Genomic DNA, 27,008 nt, shown 5'->3' with positions numbered 1-27,008 from the left:
TTAGCTGAAAAATTAGTTTGTCTAAAGTGGACCTTCAAAATAAAGTGTTCATCAAAGCTACCAAATGTTAAATGTGGCCCACATTTTAGTTATTTTTCCTTTTACCTCAAGTAGAACTGTTCATATTTTTGACGTTTATGGCAAGAAATGCCAAGCCGCCCATCTCTGAAGGTTTATTTTGGCTGAATTCAAATAACTGAAACATAATTTGACTCTAATTTAGTGTAGAGTTTGATTTAGATAACCAGTTAGGCCAGCTATTAGAAGCTACCTGAGTTACCTTACTTCCATTAAGGTTGCAATATAAACTGACATCTATAGTTTTACCTTATCCAGTCTTTACCTCCAATCCCTGAAACACTATATTAAATCTAACTGCAGCTAGACTGGGGCAAGTACAACTGGATGGAATAAAGTAGTGCTGTGACCTGGATGGGTGTCAGCTTGCAGAAGCTGTGTGTGTAAACTGAATTTTAGTGATTAATTTAGTCATTTGCTGACATTTGAATGTTGCTACAAACAAACCTCTAAAGAAATATATTTAATTAAATTGAATTTAAAGAATGAAATTAAACTCTAAAGTTTTTTTTATTTTATATTTTCTGTATCCATTTTAATCTGAGTTAGTTTTAGTAAATATTTTGTAACAATAATAAATATTTAAGAATTATAACAAATATCCCAGAAAGCATTTTTTGTTTTTATAAGATGTCTAATAGATGTCTAATAAACATCTAAACATGATTGTTGTGGCTAAAACAGGGCTAAATTTGGGCTGTCAGATAGTCTAATAGACGTCTAAGAATAGGCCAAAAGTAGACTAGTCATCAAATAAACAGAAATGAATGACTACACATATAAAGTCTGATCTGTCTATTTGACGACTAGTCTAGTTTTGGGCTATTCTTGGATGTCTATTAGATTTTACACTGACAGCCCACGTTTAGCCTTGTTTTAGCCAAGCTGTCTACGTTTAGATATCTATTAAACACAAAATTGTTTGCTGGGATCTTATTTAAAAAAACTAAAACATATTCAATTCTGTTTTGTAGACAAAAAAAATAAATACTAAATATAAAAATATATACTTCGCACCTTATTTTTGTGTAATTTGGATACTTTTGTAACTCTTAGCAATAATTTAAATTAGTATAATAGTTTAATAGTTTTTTTTATATGTCATGTTCTAAGTTTTTTTTTAAGTTTCGTAGTTTTATTTGAATGTATTTAATTTATTTTAATACCTCAAGTTAAACTAAATATACATTTATTATATTTAAGTTAATGGGTTATAATATTATGTATTACATAAACATGTCTTTGTTTTATCAAATCATTTCTTTTTCTTGTTTGCTGCTCTCTTCTGCTCTTTCTTACTTCACCCTCCCCCCTGCTTTTACCCTCTCTTTCTCTCTCTCTCTCTCTCTCTCTCTCTCTCATATCCATCTTCTTGCTGTGACTTTGAGCCAACCTGTTGTAGCTCTTCCACACCCCCTAAACTTTCCCCTTTAGAGGTATTTGCTTCATTCATTCACTCTTTCTTTCCCTCACACACCCTCTTTCGTCTCTCTTGGATTCTCACACTCCAAGTCCTGGGACAGTCCACAACAGAGGTGTGTAAAGCTCTAACTGGTTCTTGGATTGGATTACCTGACAGATCTCCAGTGGTTTAAACAGGATTGCATTTAGAGGAGGATCATGGTGCAGGATACAGTGGGAGAGGTAAGTGAAGGTCTCACAGTGAACTTTTGCAGTCCGACGCCTCACAATGCAGAAAACTGTGTATCTATCAAAGTCTTTGCCAAGTTTCTTTCACTTGTTTTCTTTTCCCTTGCATGCTTTGGAAGAGGGCCATTCTCTGAGAGTGTCTAAGCCAATTGTTCTCATTTAGTTTTGCCTCAGGATTCAGACTTTCTTGGACAACAACTGGCTGTTACACTTTATTTTGTGGTTTACTTGTAGCTGAAAAATTACTTCATGTCAACATAGTGTCTAAAGTGGACCTTCAAAATAAAGTGTTCCCCAAAGCTACCAAGTGTTAAATGTGGTCCGCATTTTAGTTATTTTTCCTTTTACCTTAAGTAGAATTGTTCATATTTTTGACAATATGCCAAGCAATGCCAAGCTACTTATCTCTGAAGGTTTATTTTAGCTGGATTCATACAGCTGAAACATTTGACTCTAATTTAGTTTAGATTTTGATTAGATAACCAGCTAGGCCAGCTATCAGAAGCTGTCTGAGTTTACCTTACTCGCATGATATCAAGCGTGCAATATAAACTGACATATATAGTCTTTTCTTTGTTAATATACCAGCATCCAATCCCAGAAACACTATATTGCAAGTAGAACAGGATGGATAAAAGTGGTGCCATGACCCGGATCGGTGTAACAAAGACCAGCTTGCAGATGCTGTGTGTGTAAACTGACTAACACTAGAGGCTGTTGTTTTTAACCTTTTTATTAGTGCATCTGCCTTACATAGTGGATGGTTTAAATTCTACTCGGAGCAGGGAGAACTGGAGGGGTTACGTTTGTGCTGGGACCCGGTGAAAGGAAGCAACATACAGTAAGTCAGCTATTAGGAGTTTTGGCTTTAGGTGACATTGTTGGTGTGCCTAACTTCAAAGCCAGATATTTATATTCCCTTTGGAGGAGTGTAAGTAGAACTAGAGGGGCAACATTGATGCCCATGACTGATGGAAGTGAGTTTTATGGTAATGGCTGTAACAGAGGCCATAGTAGGAGCTCTTCAAGAAAGCCTCTTTCTTATCTTAACTAACAACAGACAGCTGTTATCTTTAGTTTCCGTGTTAGTAAATTGGCCTCCCATCCCACAAACACTAATTTGAATCTCAAACTGGGGCAAGTAGAATTGGAGAAATTGAATTGGTGCCATGACCCGGATTAGTGTAACAAAGACCAGATTGTAGAAGCTGTGTGTGTATAAACTGACTAACACTTGAAGCTGTTGTCTTTAACTTTTGTATTAGTGCATCTACTCAGAGCAGTGAGAACTGGAGGGGTTACAGTGGTGCCGTGACCCGGGTGAAATGAAGTAACAGAAGCCAGCTATTAGGAGTTTTGGCTTTAGGTGTTCTTGTTGGTGTGCCTAACTTCAAAGATAGATTTTTATATTCCCTTTGGTGGAAGGTAAGAAGAACTAGAGGGGCAACATTGATGCCCATGACTGATGGAAGTGAGTTTTATGGTAATAGGTGTAACAGAGGCCAGCTATAGTAGGACCTCTTTAAGAAAGCCGCCTTCTTAACAACTGGCAGCTGTTGTCTTTAGCTTACTTGTTAGTAAATTAGCCTCACATCCCACAAACACTATTTTGAATCTCAAACTGGGGTAAGTGGAATTGAAGGAACTGAATTGGTGCCGTGACCCGGATGGGTGTAACAAAGTTTGTAGAAGCATTAGTCAGTTTAAACTGGTTGTTGTTTTTAGCCTTTTTAATTAGTGCACCTGCCACACATGTTAGAAACACTGGTTTAAATTCAACTCAGGACAGGGACAACTGGAGGAGTTACGATGGTGCTCTGACCTGGGAGGAATGAACTTTAGGGCATTGGTGTAACAGAGGCCGGCTAGTAGAGTTTTGGATTTAAGTGTCCTTGTTAATGTGCCTAACTTCAAAGCCAAAATCAGACAATGATTGGAATCTCACTTAGATTAGAGCCAGTAGGCCAGAGAGGTTAACCTGATGGCATGATAAATGTAAGGTTTAGGGCAGTGGGTGTACCGTGGGTGTAGGACAGCTAGTAGAAGCTATTTGAGTAAACCTCACTCTCCAAGCTTCAAGACTCACTAGAAACTTGACGTTAGAGACTGTTGTCTTTAGCTTCCTTGTTAGTGCACCTGCCCTGTATGTCAGAAACTCTGGTTTATTTTCCCAGGGTAACTAGAACTAAAGGGGCAGTTTTGGTACCCATGACTCATGAGAGGTAGATTTAGGGTAATAGGTGTAACAGAGGCCACCTATAGTTTAAGAAAGCCTCCTCTTTCTGGCCTCCAGAGGTGAACTGGTGACTGACAGTAGAGGCTGTGATTTTTACCATCTTTGTTAGTGCACCTATGTTAAAAACATTGCTTTAAATCCTACTTGGAGCAGGGTGAATAAAACCAGACGGGTTACAGATCAGCAATTATATGGTAAAAGTTTTTAAAAAGTCACATAATGTTGCTTAACTTTTTTGGATTTATCATTTAGCAATGTTTTCCTCTACTGTCACTGGCCCAATCAGAACAGACCTGTGGTCCATTTAAAGTTCACAACCCTTCAGTTAAGGACCACTGGTCTAAGCTGCTGTAATTGCTCTTTTAAAGTTAATTTTCTCAAACATCTCAACTGATCAAAACCAGCATGATTTGACCCAAGTTCATTCATTTGTTTAATGTGTTCTTTGATTAGGTAATTGTGCCACAAAATCAGAGCCTCGATCTACCGTATGCTGTTCCACTCCATTTACCGCCGCATCTCACGGCTTCAATAGCCCCGCTAATGCAGCTAAAAAGCCTTGAACAAAATGCTAGAGTGTGTCAGTGATGTCTCCAGTCTGATAGCTTTTCCTTCCACACGCAGGCTTTTACACACCCCTCCGAGTTGAGCGGCAATCTGGATGTAGTCGTAATGTCAGATGAACTGCATAAAGTCACTTCATTACTGCACACTGGCAGCCTGCCTATTCCTGTAGCTGATAAGCCTGCAAACAGCGGATGCTATTGTGAATGAGAGAAGATTGAGAGTATGCATTTGGACATTTGTGCTCTAGCAGATATTTTGTGATGATGTTCTCCCAGTATCTTAAAAACATTCATCACTGAAGTCCATTTAAGGCTGTTTGGCTTAGCTCTATTTGTGCGCATTCACCACACAACAATTGAGCGACTGTTTTGATTAGCGTCATTCTCTGCATTTTCAGGTTGCTTTCAAGAAAACACCTAATTTAGAGCTACAGAGATAATCTCCTGTGAAGTAGCCTCATGCTAACAAGCAGCAGGGCTTGTATAAAGAGCAAGAAGGGGGCTTGGGTCGGCTCCTGTACCTTTATAATCCTTCAAAGCGCACAATCCAACTGCACGCTCACCTCTACAGTGGGCCTGCGCTCATGAGATTACATTCTCCACTGTATGACTTTGCTGTATGCAAGCGGCTGTACATCAGAAAAATATCCCCTGGAGTCACAGCAGTACATTCCTGTCTGTAGGTTGACGCAAATAATCGCTTGTTCAATCGGATTCATTCATAAATCGCACAATCAGACTGCAGCCTACAAAGTGCAGCCATTCAAAAAGTCTTATCTGCTCCGTCCAGAGTGCCAGAGTCCATGTAAAATCAAGTAAACTGACTGAAGTGCAGAAGTGCTTGAGGTTACATGCTCCAACAGGACCGAGTTTGACTGGTATGCGCGGAGTTCATGGTCTCGAAGTTTCTCGATGAAAACTCTGGCCCCGTTCCACTGCACGTAATAGAAAAACGTGCTAATTTTGCATGCTCGGGGTGTCTTCTGACCTCCTTGGAAGTGTCTTTGATGATGATATAAAGTTTTAGCGCTATGTAAAAATGCTTTACAGACAGCCGGAGAAGTTTGTTAAAGTCGCCGAAGCCTTGCAGCTGCATTAATTTTGTGGACTGTCAGACTTGTTCTCCGCACATTAGAGGTGGCAGTTGTGCAGTAAAGCATTGCATTAGCTTGGCTGTGGCTTCTGTACGGCTTGACAGTGCTGTCTGTTGGCTGAACAAAGACTCCCTAGTTGTAATATTCCCCACAGATGTAACCTGACAAAGCTGCAGCAGTTCTGTGCGAGATCACTGATTCTGTATATGCTGCGTGGTTAGTTAGCGCAGCATCTGGAATGACAGTGTTTATTTAGCGAGGAAGCTTTTCACCCAGTTGACGCCTCTGGATTTTGTGCAAAGAGCTTTTACAGTTTCTGATTAGTCGTGATTTTAAAGGATGATTTATTTTGAGCTTCTGATATTCTGAGATACATTCAGCTCTATTTTTTGGTGCTGAATTCACCACTTCCCACGTGAAGTTCTGTGTAATGGCATGTTGTGACATAATATGCCATGATAATGAGAAATAAAGTTACAATTATGACAAAATCACACTGTAAGATAAAAAAAAAATCATGAATGTCACATTTTAAGATAATAATCAATGACTTAAAGTCTCAACTTGAAATATTAACTGATAATTGTCATATGAAGTCAAATTATTTAACTTTTCACTATGACTTTACAAGACACATTGTCAAATATGCTCACATTATACAAAAATACTCACAATAACAAGAAATAAATTTCCAATTATGAAATCAAGTCACATTGTGAGATTTCACCTTCACAATCAATTTAATTTGAGACATTGGGCTCTATTGTAATGATCTAGGCACAAAGTCTAAAGCACAGGGCGCAAAAGCATTAAGGGTGTGTCTGAATCCACTTTTGCTATTTAAGGACGGAAAAATACGCTCTGCGCTCTGGCGCATGGTCAAACAGGGTTGTGCTTAATCTCTTAATGAGTTATGGGTGTGTTTTGAGCATAACGTGCAATAAACCAATCAGAGTCTTGTCTCTCATTCCCTCTAAGAGTCAGTTGTGTCGCACCATGGTGCATTTGCTATTTACATGACAGACTTTGTAAGTGGAAAAATTGAATGCTTCACTAGCGGGAAAACAGTTAAACAGACCATCTGCAGCGCGAGGATAAAGAATGAGCCTACTCCATTCGGCCTCTTTACTTTCTCTTTATTTTACTTTTTACTTTACTCCTTTACTTTAGTGGATACGGTTACAGTGTTGAATGCACTCCACTGAAGACATCCAACCGCCTACATAATTCATTTAGTTCGTTAAGCGCAAAGATTTGTTTCAAAACTATTTCTAAATTCAGCTCTAATTCCAGCAAACGAATAAACAATAATAACGAAGTGTGGTCAAAAAACTGAGTTGTATCCAAACACACGTCCTATTCCTATGCCCCATGATGTATATGTCTGCAAAACCCAACATGTGTACAATTCTAGTATAATAAATAATACTGCTACTAATAATATACAAATGCAGTATATAATATACAAATATATATATATATATATATATATATATATATATATATATATATATATATATATATATATATATATATATATATATATAAACAACTTGAAATATTAACCAATAATTGTCAAATGAAGTCACATAGTGAAACGTTAAGCAATGTCTTTAGACACATTGTCAAATATGCTCACATTATTAAAAAAAAACTCACAATAACAAGAAATAAAGTTCCAGTTATAAAATCAAGTCACATTGTGAGATTTCACCTTCACAATCAATTTAATTTGAGACATTCTGTCAAAATATTCAAGTTAAGTCAGCAAATTGGTCTCGTTGAGAGGAAACTCGTCCACCTTTAAAAACTTCCCATTCTAGTTCTTCAGCCAGTGTGAGTGTGATTGTACCAAATGACAAGATCAGTATTTCCACTGCAGTTCTCACTTACACTCTGGGCCACACACAGACATGAGCATTAATGAGCGGTCTAAACCCACTTGGAGGAACTACACACCTGCTGTCTTTCACAAAGGTCAAGTTTGTTGTGATACTTTGACCTCAATGTCAACCATGTGTGTAAAAACCTGCCGAAAGTGTCAAGTTACTGTCATTGAACTTTTTGTGGCCATGCTAATATTGCTCTATAAATAGATCGAAAATACAACTAATTATATGTAAAAGAAGACCATTCATCAATAGTTACAGACTTCAAAATAGAACCAGCATGTTTTAAAGAAGACCTATTATGTAAAGTTCAATGTTATAAGGGGTTAAAACACAATTGTGTGGCAACACACTTCACACTTTATTAAAACAGTCTGCAGAAACACTTTCATTGACATTCTCCCTTCGTACATGTCACCGGATGTAGAAAGCCTCGCCCATTAGAGATGATCTCTTTCTCATTAGCATAAATAGCCCTGAATGAGAAGCAGCCATCCGCCGTTAGAGTTTTTAAACTCTATATGGCGAAGATAACGTGAGCATCTAAAAAAACTGACCTGATTTTGATCCTGGAGCAACATCCCAATCAGCCAGTCAGAATAAAGGGATATGTTTAATGTTTAGGTTCAGTTTAAGCTTAAGGTAATGTTTATGCACTTCTACATGAGTGCTATCAAACTATTATTCCCCTCTGATTTTGGGAATAATTTATAGTTATGGTTGGGTTTAGAGGTAGGGAATAGGTATCGGTTACATTTTCAAACAAAAATTATATTCCTGGATCTACATGGGTGTTAATCCAAGATCATATCGTACTTGCCAAAATCATGACATGCTCTCAAAAATGTTATAAATTGTTTATTTTAGGATGAACAAATGAACACTTTAGTCTCCATAGACTAGCTTTTGTTTTGAGCCATTTGTTTGACATTTTCAGTTTTTCCACAGAGATAACATTAGTCCAGTTTGACATTTGTTGCTCCACCCACTCTTGAAAAGAGGACAGGAGCACAATCTCATTTAAATTTAAGGCTACAGTCACCAAAGTGGCACAACTTGGATTAAAAAGGGGCAGTTTTAAAGAGTTATTATTTATTATTATAAATTATTTATAGGAAATTTTGAGCTGAAATTCGCATACAAACTCTAGGTACATCAGAGACTTATTTTACATCTTGTACAAAGAGACATGAGAGGTCTTATTTAAAAGAAAACAATGTTTCAAAAATGATTATGTATTATGTAGACTTGTAGTAGAATAAAAAGCTGATTTAGCAAGGAAATCTTGCTAGTAAAATAGTTACAAATGGAGACGGCTGCACAGCAGCATCCCGTGCTGGAAATGAGTATCCAAAACACTGCGAATGATGAGGCCAGCTGGTGTTTTCAGCAATGCATCAGTCTGCAAATGTTTCATGTAGTTTCTTATACATTTTTAAACATTTTGAACCTGAGGCAAAATAAAAGCATTATAAATGTGTTGCTACATTCTTGAGAGTTCTATAGTGAGCTCCGTATGATTACTTGCTTCTTTCTAAAGAAATAATTCACTTTAAAATGAAAAATTGTTGTTACTTTACTCTTCCTCGGGTCATTGTATAGGTGATTTTTTTCGCATTAGAACATTAAAGATGATTTTTTATTAAATGCACATGTGATCTTTGGTGATACATTTCATAAAAATCAGTGGCTTCCAGAGAATAATAAAAATAAAAAAAAAACATTTAAAGTATTCATTCATTTATTCATTCTTCATTCATTTTCTTTTTGGCTTAGTCCCTTTATTAATCAGGGGTCGCCACAGTGGAATGAACTGCCAACCTATACAGCATATGTTTTACGCAGCGGATGCCCTTCCAGATGCAACCCAACACTGGGAAACACCCACACACACTCTTTACACACATACACTACGGCCAATTTAGCTTATTTTATTCACCTATACCGCATGTACCAGAGCCCCTAAAGGAAACCCACGCAAACACTGGGAGAACATGCAAACTCCACACAAAAATGCCAATTGATTTAGCCGGGGCTTAAACCACCAACCTTCTTGCTGTGAGGCGATCGTGCTACCCACTGCACCACCGTGCAGCCCCAATTAAAATATTGTAACGAAAAAAATCATCGGTCTGTGTCCCATAGTGCCGCCATTTTCAATACATTGATAGTGATGGCCAAAATGGACCAAAAAACACGATAAAAGCATCACAAAATAGTTTGTATGACTTGTTCCTATAATACAGTTTTCTATAATATAGTTTATAGTTTTCAAATAGCATACTATAGGTTCCAAACTTAGGATCTCGTAAGATTTAAAAATTTAATAAAATATCTTTAAAAATATATAGACAGTGTAATAAAAATCAAGAATTCATATTGCTTAATAAAACTGATGATTAAATCATTGGTGTTGCTTATTTTTGTTTCACCTCTGATTGTGGCTTCTCAGCAAACACACAACATCATAAGATGTTAATATAAAGTTAATTTTAGGTCGCCGGCCGTTAAGGACAATGTTATTTTGACGTCCAATAACGACGTGAAATGACGTTGATATTTCGTTGATTTTAAGTTGGGTTGGAAATTGACCAAAATCCTACGTCAAGCCAACATCTTAAACCAACATCATATTGATGTCAAATACTGACATTTATTCGTGAGCAATATCCAACGTCTGATAGACGCTGGTAACGGCCACACAACGTCAAGCTGTAACATCATTAGACGTTTATATTTTGTTGTTTTGGGGTTGCGTTGGAAAATAATCTAAATGTCAACCCGGTTTTAATTCCAAACAAAATGCAACATCCCAAGACGTTGGAGTACAACATCAATATGACATCTTGTGCCTGCTGGCTTCTCATATCAGGATTCTTTTATAAGTTACAATGGTAGAGATAGTATTTTAAGTATAGTATTTTGTACATTATGAATCATTTTTGAACAGCTTAATGTATCTTTGTTGAATATTTTCTTCAAAATTTCATTGACCACAAACATTTGAATGGCAGTGTACAGCAAGTAATACAGTACATTAATTTATAAATAAAGTTGTGTTGGGTTTGACATCCTAATTTCACATTCACTTTAATATGGGCAAAAAAGCATGCTATCAAACATCCCTTTCTGTGATGTATCCAGGTCTGTAGCATGGCGTGTAAATTATGGCACAATTACCATATTTGCCTGAACTATTCTTTAGAGTATTATCATTATGCACGACACCCTGAGCGGAATAAAACTCCCAGGCCTAACATCATTGTGCCCATACCCCGGTTCCTTAAGCTTAAACAATTCTCTTTTATTGAAATAATAGCTGTCTCCATCTGAGTGCTATTCATTTCTTTAAAGCGACGCTGGGCTCAGCCATATCTGACAGGATAAATGTGCTGGATTATACAGGCGATTTCCAGAGACGATTCGCCGATTACATTGACTCTGCTAACAGAAAAAGATCAAAATGATTATTCTGAACGCGTGTGTGTGTCTATGCATATGTATGACGATACCGATCTCTCTCTCTTCTTGTGTTTTACAGATAAAAGGGAGAGTGCGAAGCAGCTAAATAAAGCAGGGAACAAGCCCGTCTCAGGACATCAGTCCAAAGAAGAGGATCTGCTGGCAGAGAGATAAGAGGGAGGAGGACAGGGAACCACAGAAAAGAGAGAGAGAATGGGATATTGCGGCATATGGATCTTTCTCTTGTTCCTGTCTCTCTGCTATCAAAGCAGCACTGCAGAGGCTGAAGGTAGACTGCTGAATCATGCTTTATCTACATGCCATAGGGGCTCCTCAGTCCCCACTGAACTGCCAATATCCCGCCCTTCAGTCAATCACGCTCTCAGAAGGTTGCAGGCAGGGGCCAAAATCAACACTACTTCTAAATGTGGACAAAATTTGGTTGTGCAGTTGGAATTAAGTTACCCTCGATATATAAAAGAGGAGTTATTTTCAAAATGCTAATAGATAAAGTTATGCTAGTTAAAAACAGTCAATGATCCTTAATTATTGCACTGTAAAAAAAACTACTGCTTTAAATTTAGTTGAATCAAATGACATTTTCTAGTTATCTCAACTTTTAATCAAACAAACTAAAAATAATAAGTTCAACTTATTAACTTAAAATATTTTTTTACAATGTAGTTATGTCTAACCCATTGCTGTTAGATAAATACACTCAAAAAATTACTTTTAGATTTATTTTGAGATAACTTAATTGGTTTATCTTCAATCCACTTAAAATATTTAAGCTAAATTAAGCAATTAGGGCCCTATCATAAACTTGCCACAATAAAGTTGCGGTCACACCGGGCTTTTCCTCCCATAGACTTCCATTCATACGCACGCAAATGCGTCAGACCGGAAACGCAGGGTCATGCGTTAAGTTTCGCATGTTGCTGCTGTGCAAAGTTCAAGCTTGGTGAACTCTGACCTGCGAAATCGCATCACTTGACTGCGTGAGACCCATCGAGGATCAAAACAGGACCTCTCTGGACAGAAATTTAAAGCATGGAGCAATCACTCGCTTTTTTAATGTCTAATCATCTTGTTTAATCCCGGCTCTTTTCGCAGCGCCGCACGACAGAATTTCGCGCACACAAAGCCCGGTGTGACCGTAGCTAAAGGCGCTAGATGTGTTTGGCACGATTTGTTGCTGTTTTCAGACTAACGCAACCCTAGTTTTCACGTTTTACACCACGTTTAAATAGCAAATCATACAACAAGTGCGTACAAACACCGTTTCCTTATCCACAAAATTAAAGGAGTAAAGTAAAGAGCAAAAGTAAGAGAAAGTAAAGAGGCCGAATAGAGGATGCTTGTTCTTTATCATCGCGCTGCAGATTTGTCTTTAACTGTTTTCTTGCTAGTGAAGCGTTCAGTTTTTCCACTTACAAAGTCCGCCATGTAAATAGCAATTGCACCATGGCGTAATGCAACTGACTCTTGGAGGAAATGTGAGATGAGACTCTGATTGGTTTAATGCACGTTGTGCTCAAAACACACTCAAAGCTCATTAAGAGAATAAGCAAAACCCTGTTAGATCATGCGCTATGGGGCAAACCACATTTTTCCGTCCTTAAAATAGCAAAAATGGATTCGAACACACCCTTAATGTTTTTGCACCATGCGCTTTAGACTTTGTGCCTAGATCATAAAAATAGAGCCCTTAGTGTTGGAACAACTTGAATGAATTGTGTGGAACAATGCTGTTTTTACTGTGTGGTTGCTTTGTAGTTGGTCACTTTTTTTAAATAATTAATGTTAATTCATAGTGATTTTTAATTTAAAAAGGTTAGCTGGATAAGTTAACATGGTACTGTACATGCTAGTTTTTAAATAATCAATAAGTTTGCAGTTACAGTTGCAACGTATTTGTTTCAGTTCAGTTGTCATTAGTTGATTAGCTGATTTATTTCTTGTCAATAAAGATAAATGATTTTAACTAATTGGTATTATTTTATAATTTCATTTATTTTTAAATGATTAATCAGTTACTCTGCAGACATGTTCTTCAATTAAAGATTATAATATATATTATATATTTTATTTTATTTTGTTGAAAAATTATTAGTTATTTTAATGTTTTAAAGCCATTTTTGTCCGTTCAAATATAGTTATTTAATAAAAATCCAAAATCAAACAAAAGATGCTCAGGGGTAGCTTAAATGATGTGTCTGTGCTCTTTGGGTAAGGGATTCATCAGAATAAATAGCAAAAATCAACCCAAGGTACTCGAAAAATATGGGAAAAAAACTTTTTAATACATTTTTCGAGTGCCTTGGACTGATTTTTGATAGACTGTTAAGACAAATAATCAAAATACAGAGATCTAGATGTTGTACTTGCCTCTATCTCCCACATAGCTCACTCTAGACTTTTTCTGACCTGGAATTCCTGACCTGGCAAAATCTATATGGCTTTCTTATGTGGAGCAAATGTCTTCTGTACTAGAGTATTTGAGAAAATCCACCTCTAATGCTGTCCATGTTTGTCAGCTGTTGTCTGTCTGCACACCTGAAGACTCGGTACAGGTGGAGCTGAAGTGAACATTGAGTTCTTCCACATGTGTCCTTCTGAATCAGCAACTTCTGCTGCAGGACATCTGCATCCCTCCTGCAGAGCCAGCCTTTAAGATAAATCACTGCACCCTCTCTGATTCCCTGTCTGCAAAGAAGCGCGTGTGTGTGTTTCACCTTGAGCTGTGTGTGTGTGTGTGAGGCGAGAATGTGAAACATATTGAATTCATGCAGGATGGTTTTAGAGGAGTCTGTCAGGACCAATTACTGACTGAGGCACTAATGCCCTGAAACACTGTAATTTTCCACACCTCTTCAAAATGGCTGTTTGCAGTGACAGACACTTGACTATGAAATGGAAAGAATGTACTTTCTGAGGTCACGTCCTTGTGCTCTTTCAGCATCGCGCTAACTTCTGTTAGATGTAAAAGCTTGAGCATCTAACCTTATAATAATAAACTCTTATGTCTGTAAATATACAGGCAGTCACTTTTCATTGCTTTCAGGGCCCTGTTTTCATTGTAATGACAGTCTGCTTTTAGATGAAGTGAATGTTTGCTTATTTCTTCGCCGATTTTATGGGTCGGCAGTGAATGGAGCTCTTTAAGTTGTATCGTGTTAAACTACGTCACCTTCACAGGCTGATGATTTTAATCTGGAGGCAGATGATTTCAGTTTAATCCTATTCACACGCAAGTGCACGCTCTGCAAGCCGCAGCTGAGATACGACTAGAAAGGAAAACTGGAGATTATCCGGTTGTTGTAAGTGGTAAAGGGTCTGTCATGACATTTTAGGTATTACTGTTAATGAGCATGTTTACATGATCATCGGTTTAATAATCGATTGTGCTAATAATAATGACACATAACAAGTTTTGAAAGATATATCCAATGCTTTTGCAAAATGTAGCACTTTAGCACACACATAGTGCGTGTCTTTCCAGCAGGCACCTTGATGTCAAAACGGCATAAAAAATGTGAATTGATTTGATGCCAGTTGTGACTACCTTGATTTTGAAATTACATCAAATTGACATTCTACACTTTAAAACTCAAAAAGTTAAGGTAACTCAAACCATTTGAGGAAACCGATTGCAACAAACCATTTAAGTTCAAAATCGAATCCAAATGAGTACTGTGAACTTAATCCATTTGAGTAAACGAAGCAAACAGAGCACAGTAAAACCCATTAAATAAAGAGAACTCAAACCAAGAGAACTCAAACCAACTGAGTACTGTAAAACCCAATAAGTCAAGGCAACTCAAACCGTTTGAGGAAACTGATTGCAACAAACCATTTGAGTTAACTAATCTATATGAGTACTGTGAACTTACTCCACATAATTTGTATTGAATTAACTCATTACCTTCAACACTTGATTTGAGGTCAAAACTCTTTTCAAATGAGTAGAATTAACTTGCAGTAAATTTTGAGTTAACTACACTCATTTTTATTTGATAAAGTTGACTGTTGGGTTTCACAGCGTAACATTGGGATTTTTTATGAAGCTAATTTCGATAAGATCACTGCTAGTGACAGTCACACGATATACCAATCAGATGAATCCAAACGCATATAAATAGCTGGATTTCCTTACCTTAACCATCTTCGTCTTGAAGAATCCCCCTATCCACCTATACAACTAGCTTACAAGAGCGATAGTCTAACTATAAATATACTTTAAATAGTTAACTATACTCATAACCTAAGACAGACAAGTACTATATGTAAAACAGAAACAATATTGTGCAAGATATTGTGCAAAAGAGGTATTTACTGTTGAAAAAACAAATAGAGCAACATGATTTTACTGTAGGTACATTTACATTTTGAGTCCTTGTAAGAAAAAGATAGAGAGATGAGTGTAAACTTGATGATTTGAAATGACATCAAATTGACCTCTAATATTGGTGTCAAAAAAACTCATCAAAAGATTTTTGTCAATGTCAATTTGATGACGCTTTGAAATCAAGGTAGTTTACATGCATGGTAAGGATACACAATCCAGTGTAAATTAAGGATTGGGAATCAAAGCTTTCAGATAAATGAAATCTGATATTATGATAATTTTTGGGTTGTTAATTTGAAGGTCAAATATGAACAACAGTGTTTTGACATCGAATCGATTAGCTTTTTTGACATGTTTTTCTTATGTTGTTTCTGTGTGCCAACTGAAGTTTTTTATGAAAGTAATTTCGAGAAAGTCACATGCTTATGCAATTTCATTGCAGTCGTGACACACCAACATATCTGGCCCAGTTATGGGTTATTAACTTGGCTGAGACTTGGCCCAGATATGGTCCATGTTTGGCCCTTGTCTGATAGCCAGACTTGGTCCAGTCATGTACTGCAATTCACCGCTGCATGTGGGCCAAGAAAAACGCTGGTTGTGTGGGCCAGAGCTGGGCCAAAGATATTTTGCTATGTGGGAAGTTATAGTAACTAATACCCTGAATTTTTCTTTTGCAAAGCTGCTTTGAAACAATAATTATTGTGAAAAGTGGTATACAAATAAACCTGAACTGAATTGAATTGAATGGTATGGTCGAGAGTCGCGGTAAGGAGACGAGAGGTGAGGCAATACTGGTTTTGTTCGTTTGTGGATAAGAGTTTCAGAAGGGGATAAGGTGGTTGGAGTTGAGGACTCTAACAACTTGTGGAAATAAGCTGTTGAGTAGTCTAGCAGAGTAGGCTCTAATACTCCGAAACCAACATCCTGATGACAAGAACTGGAAGAGACAGCGGGAGGTATAAGTGGGGTCTTTTATAATACTGGAAACTTTACTGGAGCTTCGTAAAAGGAAAAACTCCTGAATGAAGGGGAGACCAAGTATCCAAGGATCTTCTCAGCTGTCTTCACTGTCCACTTAAAAGTCTTGCAGTCAGCAGCACCGCAGTTACCGTAAAGGATAAGTCTCAAACTCAATTCCTGGAGGGCCGCAGCTCTGCACAGTTTTGCTCCAACTCTAATCAAACACAGCTGATCCAACTAATAAAGGTGTTCAAGACCACTAAGCAGGTGTGAGTTGGAGGTGGTTGAGCTCAAATCTCCAGAGCTGTAGCAATCCAGGAATTGAGTTTGAGACCACTGTTGTAAAGGGTGTAGTGAAGGTCTCAGATAGAAGACAGCTGCCAAATTCAGATTTTTTCAGTCCGTCTGTCCTCATGTTTCCCACTGGTTGAATGCCTCTGGTCCATCAGAGTGAGTATCCTCACTGGACCGTTGAAGTTTGCTTTTGATGAACTTTTTTTCGTCTCCTAGCATGCTAAAATAAGTCAGTGCTTCCGTTTTACCAGCTTATCCAGAAATGCAACTGAAGGTTTTAAGCTAGATGATCAATAATGTCTTGTTTAATGCATGTACTTTTGTTTCCAGAGCTCTTTTGTGTTCTGATGTTATTATAGCATCTGTCGTCTTGCGCTTGTTGGGAAAGAAAAAAAATGAGCATTTCAAGGCTTTCTTCTCTGAAGCGTTGTGATGCACGTGTCTGTTTGGGTTTTATTGTATTTCAGGTGTGGGTGTGTGAAACTATCTTCTCTGATCTCTGGCTGTAAGTTGTCTGCAGTTATTAGGTCTAATCTAGTGCTGATTAGCTCTTGCCTTCAACAGCTTGTCTTTGGAGAGGGATTTCAGAGGACATCTGCAGACCACTTAGTAGTGCCACAGTCACCTCACAACCAGGGCCATGTTCACAGTGAACAAAGACAATAAGCAAGTGGGTTTGGTTTAAGGGTGTGCTGTACAGTGCTGGAAATAAAGCTCAGAAAACATCCTGAGTTTGTAGGTCATGTAAAACACAAGCATTGTTTGGTGGGATTTTACTTTTATTCTGTGAGGTCTTTTTTTCACACTCTGAAGCTGATGTTTGTGTTCAGTGGAGTTTTTAAAGTGCAGGTCATTCGGCGTAAATGGAAGAGCTGGGGTTTTCCTCTGAGTCCACACTGCCATCTAATGGTGGCTGCACACATTGTAGCTGGATGAGAACAAGAAGGCCTTGAGTGCATTCAGTAAATGTAAAACATTGCCCTAACATTTACATATCAGGCCCGTAGCCAGCCTAGTTAAAGTGGTGGTTCTTTTTTCTCAAAAATGGGGGACCTTTTTGCAGTTATCCACTTTATTGTCTGTAATTATGATGTTTAAATACTGCAATTGGTGACATTTTAAGCACAATTTTTAGCTGGATTAGCTTGTCGGATGGTCATCATAACCATACTTTTTGATGTATCAAAAACTTTCCTAAAAATGTAGAATATAAAGAAAAAAAAAACTTATTTTTAAAATACAAATTGACTACATGTATCATTAGGGAAAAAATGAAATATGCTTAAGCTTTCAATTTAAAACTGGAGCCTATTGTGTAATTTATTAGGCAAATAAACTGAGCAGCACATTCTACTTAGTCATAATTTGGCCATTAATTTTTGGCCAGGAATACTTAACAATTAAAACATAATAATAATAATAATAATAATAATAATAATAATAATAATAATAATAATAATAATAATAATAATAATAATAATGTACTGCTTAATGATTCTAGCATCTCTGGTAAAAAGGTATATTTGAAAATATATGAATAACAACAATAGCCAAATTAGTAATAAAATTTACTTTAACATGGGCCGCTTTTGGTGCTTCACTTTTTTTTATGGGTCATTTTTTTGTTTCAAGAATAAGGTCCAAGATTTAGAGTAAAAGTTATTTAACAACAATACAGTAGGTCAGTGAAAGATGACTTCATTTATGCATATGGTTCCCATTTGATTCAAATGTTTTGGGAATGTTTGTTGTACACTGTAAACTTGGCATCCTTAAAACACTGACAGCTTAAAAGAACTGTGAGCGCATCACCTACAAGTCTTGTACCATAATTTACATCATCAACCCAGATTAAAGGTTTTTCAAACTATTAAAAATTAGCATTTGCGTTTTACATTGCTAACTTCGATAAAGTTAATAAATGCTGTAAAAAAATGTATGGTTTATTGATATTTAATGGATTAATTAAAGGGATCCACCAATCAAGCCTGCATGGTAGAGTGGCCGACCGGAAGCCACTCCCCGCCTGGAATTTGCCGAAAGGCATCTGAAGGACTCTCAGACCATAAGAAACAAAATTCTCTGGTCTGATGAAACTAAAATTGAACTCTTTGGAGTGAATGCCGGGCGTTACGCTTGGAGAGAACCCGGGACCACTCATCAACAGGCTAATACCATACCTACAGTGAAGCATGGTGGTGCTGTGGGGATGTATTTCAGCAGCAGGAACTGGAAGACAGGATAGAGGGAAAGATGAATGTAGCAATGTACAGAGACATCCTGAATGAAAACCTGCTTCAGAGTGCTCTTGACCTCAGACTGGGGCGACGGTTCATCTTCCAGCAGGACAATGACCCAAAGCGCACTGCCAAAATATCAATGGAGTGGCTTCACAACAACTCGGTGGATGTCCTTGAGTGGCCCAGCCAGAGCCCAGACCTAAATCCTATTAAATATCTCTGGAGAGATCTGAAAATGGCTGTACACCGTTGCTTCCCATCCAACCTGATAGAGCTTGAGAGGTACTGCAAAGAGGAATGGCCAAAAATTCCCAAAGACAAGTGTGCCAAGCTTGTGGCATCATATTCAAAAAGACTTGAGGCTGTAATTGCTGCCAAATGTGCATCAACAAAGTATTGAGCAAAGGCTGTGAATACTAATGTACATGTGATTTTTTTTTTTCTTTTTTTTTTTTCAGGTTTTTTATTTTTAATAAATTTGCAACAATTTTTAAAAAATCTTTTTTCCCATTGTCATTATGGGGTATTGTGTGTAGAATTTTTGAGCAAATAAATTAATTTAATACATTTTAGAATAAGGTTGTAACATTAAAAAATGTAGAAAAAGTGAATTGCTATGAATATTTTCTAAATGCACTGTAAGTAAATGACCTCAGAATTGTCATTTTTGGCTGACCTTTCCCTTTAATATTAACAAATTGGACATTATTGCAATGTGCTACTAATTTTAATGTTAATTTAATCAAGTCATTTCCAAGGATACTTTAATTTACTTCAAACCCCAAACAAAACCAAAATGAAAACAAAAACAGACAAGAATCAGAACATGTTCATCAATAAAATATAACTAATTGAAGATATTGGTAATTGTATTATAAACAGTGAGCTCCGATCTTCCATCAATTTCATAAATTAATCTCACCGTCGATCCAGTTTTGAGTTCCAAAAGTTGTCATTTTAACCATTTTAACATTTACGTCTTAATAATATGAATTTTTTTACAAAAATAAATCTCAGTAAGTCTCTCTTATACTTTTTCAGTATGTCGTACAGCCATGCCTGCTGATATCGTGTTTCTGGTGGATGACTCCTGGTCAGTTGGACCGACCAGTTTCCAGCAAATCAAAGAGTTCATAGCGGACATCATCAGAGCCTTCCAGGGAAATGTGTTCGGACAGGAAGGCGTTCGCTTTGGGGTGACTGTCTATTCAGACTTGCCCAGGTCTGTGTCCACATACTGCAGTCGTTTAGCATTTCTGGCAGCATGTTTATGAATATGCGAGACCTTGCTTTATATACTCAACCTTGTATCTTAGTAAGCACAAATAAACTGCTTTAGCACTGCATATGCATCTGCTGGTGTCCTTGTTCAGGATGCGTATCGCTCTGACGGATTATTCCACTCTGGATGAGGTGCTGCGGGCCGTGGAGGACGTGCCGTATGAGGGGGGCAGCAGCCGCACTGGCCTGGCATTGGAGTTCCTGGAGGAGTCTGTGTTCAGTCCTTCTATTATCAGAGAAAACGCCCCAAAGGTGGGATGCTTCAATCACAATCATACATCTCTTGACAATCCCATCTTTTGGAGAAAAAGTGCAACATATGCTTTATAGGTGGCAGAGAAGCTACATCTAAAATGAGTAACACTTGGTCCATTAGTTAATGTATTTACTAACATGAACAAACATTTAGTAATATTAATTATGAAATGTATTCATCTTTGTTAAGGTTAATGTTATATAAAGTAAATAATGTTCATGTTAACTCACTTGTGCATGAACAAGCACAACTTTAGATTTTAATAATGCATTAGTAAATGTTAAACTATGATTAATAAATGTTTTACAAGATTATTCAAATTTGGCTAATGTTAGTAGATACATTAATGAATGGATTATTATTCTAAAGTGTTACCCTAAAGCATTATACAAGTCAGCTAAAGCCACAGGAAAACCTCAAAATGGTCTTTTGTGATATTGTGTGATTACTTCACATTCTTTTAAGGTACAAATGCATCTTAACTCACTGTTAAAGATGGTGACAATCCATTTGAATGTGAAACTGCTGTATGACATGACAGTCAAAGCAATGGAGAGGATGTTTAATGAACGTATAGATCATGGACAGGGTTATTGAAAATGCATAAATAATTTTGTTAAGATTGAGGTCAGTTGATTATACAATTTGGATAATGGATTCTACAAAGACTCAATGAATCAATCAATGAATCAATCAATCAATCAATCAATCAATCAATCAATGTTATGTGATGGTCGCTGACAATGGAATTGAGGATCCAAATGCAGGTTTATTCAAGAGAGTGGTCCTACAAACGGTTGTCAAAACAGGAGCAAACGGTACATGCAGGGAAATCCACAGCGTAGTCATAAACAGGCGAATGGTCAGTTCGAGCGGCAAGCAACGTAAACAAACAGACAAAGCAACGGTCAAACAAAGCAAGGCAAGGGAATCGTGTCGTGAAGCTCACCAAACAGTTTACAAGACTCAAATGTGTGTATTTATATAATCCTTGAATCAGTCCATGAATAGCTTTAGCTGTGTGTGTTTGCGGTCAGTGGAAAACAGGAACCGGTGTGTGTGCGAGGTGCTTGCTGGGAGTTGCAATTCTTTAGTGTGGTGTGTGTAGTTTTCCAGCGATCCGCAAGGATTAGATTGCTTGAGATTGTGTCAATCAATCAAACAAACAAACAAACAAACAAACAAACAAACAAACAAATAAGTGTTTTATGTTTCAGAAACTCTCATTTATGCATATAATAATAATATTATTATTATTATTATTATTATTATTATTATCATTTACTAACAACACAGGCACAAAATAATATAAGACTTGCTTCTTGAGTGTTAAACAGTGGCACAGATACTCATGAATTAAACCAGTTAAAATAACTTCATTTCTGCGTGTAAAAGCCTTTAAAACTTTATAACAAAACTTTTTTTCACACAAAAATACCTGTTTATGAAATGGAAGGGTTCAAATTTAGCGGTAGCGTAGAGGTAACTCTACGATTTATCTAATGACATTACTGTGAAAACATTTTTAAAGAGTAAACTCTAAATACAAACAAACTTTTCTGTTTTACTGTCCTTTATAATTTTGGCACACAGCCCAAAGACAGTAAAAAAAAGTATTAAAAATGCCATATTTGCAAATGAAACATTCTGTCACATATTGATAGAGCAAGCTTATAATTTTCTGGGAGAGAGCTGCACCTGCAGTCTGTCATTGATTCTGTCAGGACATCTCGTCCTGCGCTGCAGTGCACACTCTCTGCTCCGCAGTGTCCCACCCATCCTAATTTAGGGCTTGATTAGGATTCCAAAGCGCACACAGCTGCCGGTCCTGCCGCCGAGCACCTGGTGTGGAGAAAAGAGCTGGCGTTTATAATGAACTGCAGAGATTTCACCTTTTATTAAAACTCTGGTCACATCCATGCACAGTAATGGCACATTAGTGTACGGTGCATAAAGATGAATCCAGCCGCAGCTCCACCAGTGCAGCTGAACTTTAGCTGACCCACGAGATGCTTCTTTTTCTGATTCCTAATTTGTGAGTGTAAGCGACTCTGCAGGTTTGGATCTGCTGCGGTTGGAGAATTATGTATGCAATGAGATGATAATTCATGCTGCGTGCTTTCAAGGGCATCAGTATCAGCATGATACTTTTAATGGCAGATTGAGTCCTTTAGTGAAGACTCACACTTTTGGGGGGGGGGGGGGGGGGGGGGGGATTTCATGGAAGCTGACACAAAGAAGTCATAATAATATCAAAAGAAAGTGATTAAAATTACAATCTGCATGAAGAATGTTCAGTCTATTGTGTGTGTGTATGTGTATGTGTGTGTTGTTTTGTAACTTTTTCGTTTTTTTTTTTTAAGAACAACAAATAATAACTTGACTTCTAGTTGATCAGTTGGTATCAGAAGTAGCTAATATGAAAGGCAAAGGCCTCTAGATTATACTTATTTTACCAAAATAAAATATGATCATGCCTTGATTTTTAATGATTTAACTAGGACAGTAAGGTCTGACTTTGCTTAGACAAAAGTCTTGTCACTTAACAGAAATAATGTACAGTATAGAATATAAAGTCTGTGGATGCAGTGGGAAAAGAATTAATATTGTGTATGACTCCCATGAGCTTGGAGGACTGCAGCCATCTCTGCAGTGACTCAAATAACTTCATAATAAAGTCTTCTGTAATGGCAAAGAAAGCATTCCTTCAGGACTCCCAGAGTTCATCAAGATTCTTTGGATTCATCTACAATGTCTCCTCCATCTAACTCCAGACATGCTCAATAATGTTCATGTCTGGTGACTGGGCTGGCCAATCCTGGAGCACCTTGACCTTCTTTTTTTTCAAGGACTTTAATGTGGAGACTGAAGTATGAGAAGGATCGTTTTCCTGCTGAAGAATTTGCCCTCTCCTGTGGTTTGTAATGTAATGGGCAGCACAAATCTTTTGATACCTCAGGCTGTTGATGTTAAGTAAGTAGTAAGTAATGTCTATTTACAGTATATAGCGCATTTATCGTGTATGGCCTCACCCCCTAAAGCACTTTACAATCATGGGTGGTTTGGGGGGTGGGGGAATTTACACCACCACCAGTGTGCAGCATCTACTTGGATGATGCGATGGCAGCCACAGGACAAAGACGCCAGTGCGCTCACCACACACCAGCTATAGGTGGAGTGAAGATACTGATACAGCCAATTTGGTGGATGGGGATGATTGGAAGGCCATGATCGTAAGGGCCGATGGAGGGAATTTTGGCCAGGACACACCCAGGTTACCAGGTGGCCAGGTTACACCCCAACTCATGGGATTTTTAATGACCACAGAGAGTCATGACCTCGGTTTAACTAAAGACGTCTCATCTGAAAGATGGCACCCACTGACAGTATGGTGTCCCCTTCACTATTCTGGGGCATTAGGACCCTTTTCAGAGGGTGAGTGCCCCCTGCTGCCCTCACTAACACCACTTCCAACAGCAACCTATGTGGTTTCCCATCTAGGTACTGACGAACTTCAGTGAGTAACCGGTCTTGGGCTGCAGGGTGATATGGCTGGGGCAAATAGACAAATCACATTACATTTAGCCATTTAGCAGACACTTTTGTTTAAAGCAACTTACAACTGAGAAGGCTTTCAGCGATTCAACAAAAATAGACAATACACACAATAAGTGCTAATTATGTAAAATAACTTGTTTGTGCTCAGAGAATTTAGTGCTAGAGTAAGAGTGTTTTTTTAGGAGAGAGGGAGAAAGAGAAAGTGCTTTTACAGATGGTCTTGGTTTTAATCACTGCGGTTGAGGTGCTCTTTGAAGAGATGGGTTTTTATGTGTCATTTTAATTACAGTCAGGGAAATATTTCACTGTTTTGCATGTTATGTTTATCTACATAAAGCATCGTGTCTCTTTCTGTCATCAGATTGCTGTCCTGATCACTAATGGTCAATCTGATGATCAAGTGGACGATCCAGCCAAAGCTGTAGCAGACAGTGGGATTTCACTCTTTGCTGTTGGTGAGTTTTAACACTATTATCAGTGTGTGTTGTAGTTTGAACAAGCTTGACGCATCCGTTTTCACTCCTTCATAAAATAATAAGACCAAAAGACGGCACTCATTGAGCAGTATAGAGTCCCCTTCACTATACAGGGACGGTTGAGCATTCCCTGTTAGCCTCACTAACACCACTTCCGGCAGCAACCTAGCTTTCCCAGGTGGTCTCCCATCCAAGTACTGACCAGGCACAGCCATGCTTAGGCGACCATTTGAGAGCTGTCGACAAATTCATGTATTGACATGTGTCTCAAAGCAACTATAGTGCAGCGATTTACGGTTAATGCTAACACTGGCACTCACGCCAAGACATAAAACAAGCGTATATATTTGTGTGTGTCAGCCCTGTTTCCTTGACTTTCTTACGCTCTTTCTGTTTTGACGCCCAGAGTGCTGAAATAATTATGGCTCATTACCCGGTGGCCGACTAATTGCTGTAATTTTTCATCAAGCTCATTCCTCCTTGCCCCTTCAACACACACACTCATGCAAAACACACACACACACACACCGACACCATGTCCTGCCTCTCTAATCAGTTTTCCCTGAGAGATGGGAATAAATCAGGCCGTTTGACACATCTATGAGACACATGTACAGCAGGGCAACATGCCGCGACATTCTCCCATCATCACTCAACACCCGATACACTCTCAGATAATACTGGAGAACAGTCTGAGATACATGAGGGTCACTCATTCACACACAAACACACACTGTTAAGATAATAATGTGTGTTATTGGTCTATATGAGCATTTTGGACAGTGAACCTGTGGCATAGTGGTAATTGAATAGATGTGGTGCTCATGTGGGAGATTAAGGTTTGAGTCTGGCCTGCAACACACCCTGAATTCATAATAATGTACTGTGTGTGATCAATTATGAAGCAGTTTTTCATAGAAATCATTACATAAGACTTACATGCCTCCATGACCATTTTGGTTGTGAACCTGTGGTATAGTGGTAATTGAATAAATGTGGTGCTCTTGTGGGAGATGACAGTTTGAGTTTGGCCTGCAACGTGCCCTAAATTCAGAATATGTAAGCAGTTATGAAGCATTTCTGTGAAGAAGCCTTTAAATGCGCCTGTTGGATTTCATGACAATTTTGGATGATAAACCTGTGGCATAGTGGTAATTTAATAGCTATGGTGCTTATATGAGAGAAGAAGGTTTGAGTTTGGCCTGTGACAGGCTTTAATTTCATAAAATGTGAGCATTTCTGTAAAAAAACAATTAAATCAACCTATTTGATTTCATGACAAATTTGGATGATAAACCTGCGGCATACTGGTAATTCAAGAGCTATAGTGCTCATAAGAAAAAAGAAGGTTTGAGTTCAGCCTGCAACATGCCCTAATTTCATAATATGCAAATATGTCTGTATAGAAGCCACTAAATGCGCCTGTTGGATTTCATGACAGTTTTGGATGATAAACCTGTGGCATAGGGGTAATTCAATATCTATGGTGCTGTGGTGCTCATGTGAGAGATGCTCTCATTTCATATGTAGCAAATTATGACACAGTTCTGCATAGAAACCGTTAAATGTGACTTACAGGTCTCCATGACCACAATGAACCTATGGCATAATGGTAATTCAATATTATGAAAATTAATAAATTATGTAGCTAATTTGGTCAATTTTGACAGGGGTGAGGAATGCCGATCAGTCTGAGCTGAAGAAGATCGTCACAGAGCCTCATGAGGAACATCTGATGCTCAGTCCAGACTTTTCCTTCCTGGAGCATCTGCTGCCCAAACTCTCTCGCCGCATCTGTTTCACTGCGTCAGAACCACCCCGACCTGTTAAACAAAAGCCACCAGGTAAATCCACCATGAGTTCTGTTAATGAAACATAAAGTTTGTATTTATATAAGTATTTGATGCATTCAATCGTCATACTCTGCTCTCTTTGGTAAAACCGGTAACCAGTGACATCCAGAGTAGGGAAAAAATACTATGAAAGTCAATGGTTACAGGTTTCTTCAGTTCTTTTGTGCTCATCTGAAGAATGAAAGCCAAACAGGTTTGGAACAAGTGAATTGTGAGTAAATGATGAGAAAATTTTCAGTTTTGGGCGAACTACTGTATCCCTTTTAAAAAGCTTTAAAAATGCCTCACAGGAAATAATGTGAGAGCTACTATAAATGAATAGTGTATTTTTTTTTTTGTAAAATTAACTCTTTTATATTGATGTGTTTTTTTTTCTACATACATGCTAAGGAGTTAAATCAACATCACATAATGTAAAACTATGTATTAGACAGTATGTAAACTTAGATTAGGGCTTAGATTAGGGCTTTTTTTGTAAAGAGTATATTCTGAAATTGAAAAGAAGAATGTATTTATGGAGCGCTTCACGTATATATTACAGATTGGTTAAACAGCTTTGCACAAATGTCAATGTAGTAAAATTGGCCTGCAACATGCCCTAAAGTCATAATATGTAAGCATTTCTGTATAGAAGCCATAAAATGCGCCTGTTGGATTTCATGACAATTTTGGATGATAAACCTGTGGCATAGTGGTAATTCAATAGCTATAGTGCACATATGGGAAAAGAAGGTTTGAGTTTGACCTGCAACATGCCCTAATTT

At 37.7% G+C, this 27,008-nt stretch overlaps 1 protein-coding gene across 1 annotated transcript in view; it reads left to right on the top strand.

Annotated features, from left to right (window-relative positions):
• The first annotated feature begins 1,485 nt into the window (after positions 1-1,485).
• Positions 1,486-27,008, top strand: part of col7a1l (collagen type VII alpha 1-like) — a 105,029-nt gene continuing 79,506 nt past the window's right edge. Inside the window, exons 1-6 of the mRNA XM_056456370.1 lie at positions 1,486-1,722; positions 11,055-11,264; positions 19,862-20,042; positions 20,194-20,353; positions 24,277-24,370; positions 26,062-26,235. Coding sequence (XP_056312345.1) covers positions 11,189-11,264; positions 19,862-20,042; positions 20,194-20,353; positions 24,277-24,370; positions 26,062-26,235 — 685 coding nt within the window. The 5' untranslated portion in view covers positions 1,486-1,722; positions 11,055-11,188. The remainder of the gene's footprint in view (positions 1,723-11,054; positions 11,265-19,861; positions 20,043-20,193; positions 20,354-24,276; positions 24,371-26,061; positions 26,236-27,008) is intronic.

The sequence above is a fragment of the Danio aesculapii genome, chromosome 4 (genome assembly GCF_903798145.1).
Source record: "Danio aesculapii chromosome 4, fDanAes4.1, whole genome shotgun sequence".
Classification (NCBI taxonomy): Eukaryota; Metazoa; Chordata; class Actinopteri; order Cypriniformes; family Danionidae; genus Danio; species Danio aesculapii.
This window is presented reverse-complemented; position numbering and strand designations above follow the sequence as displayed.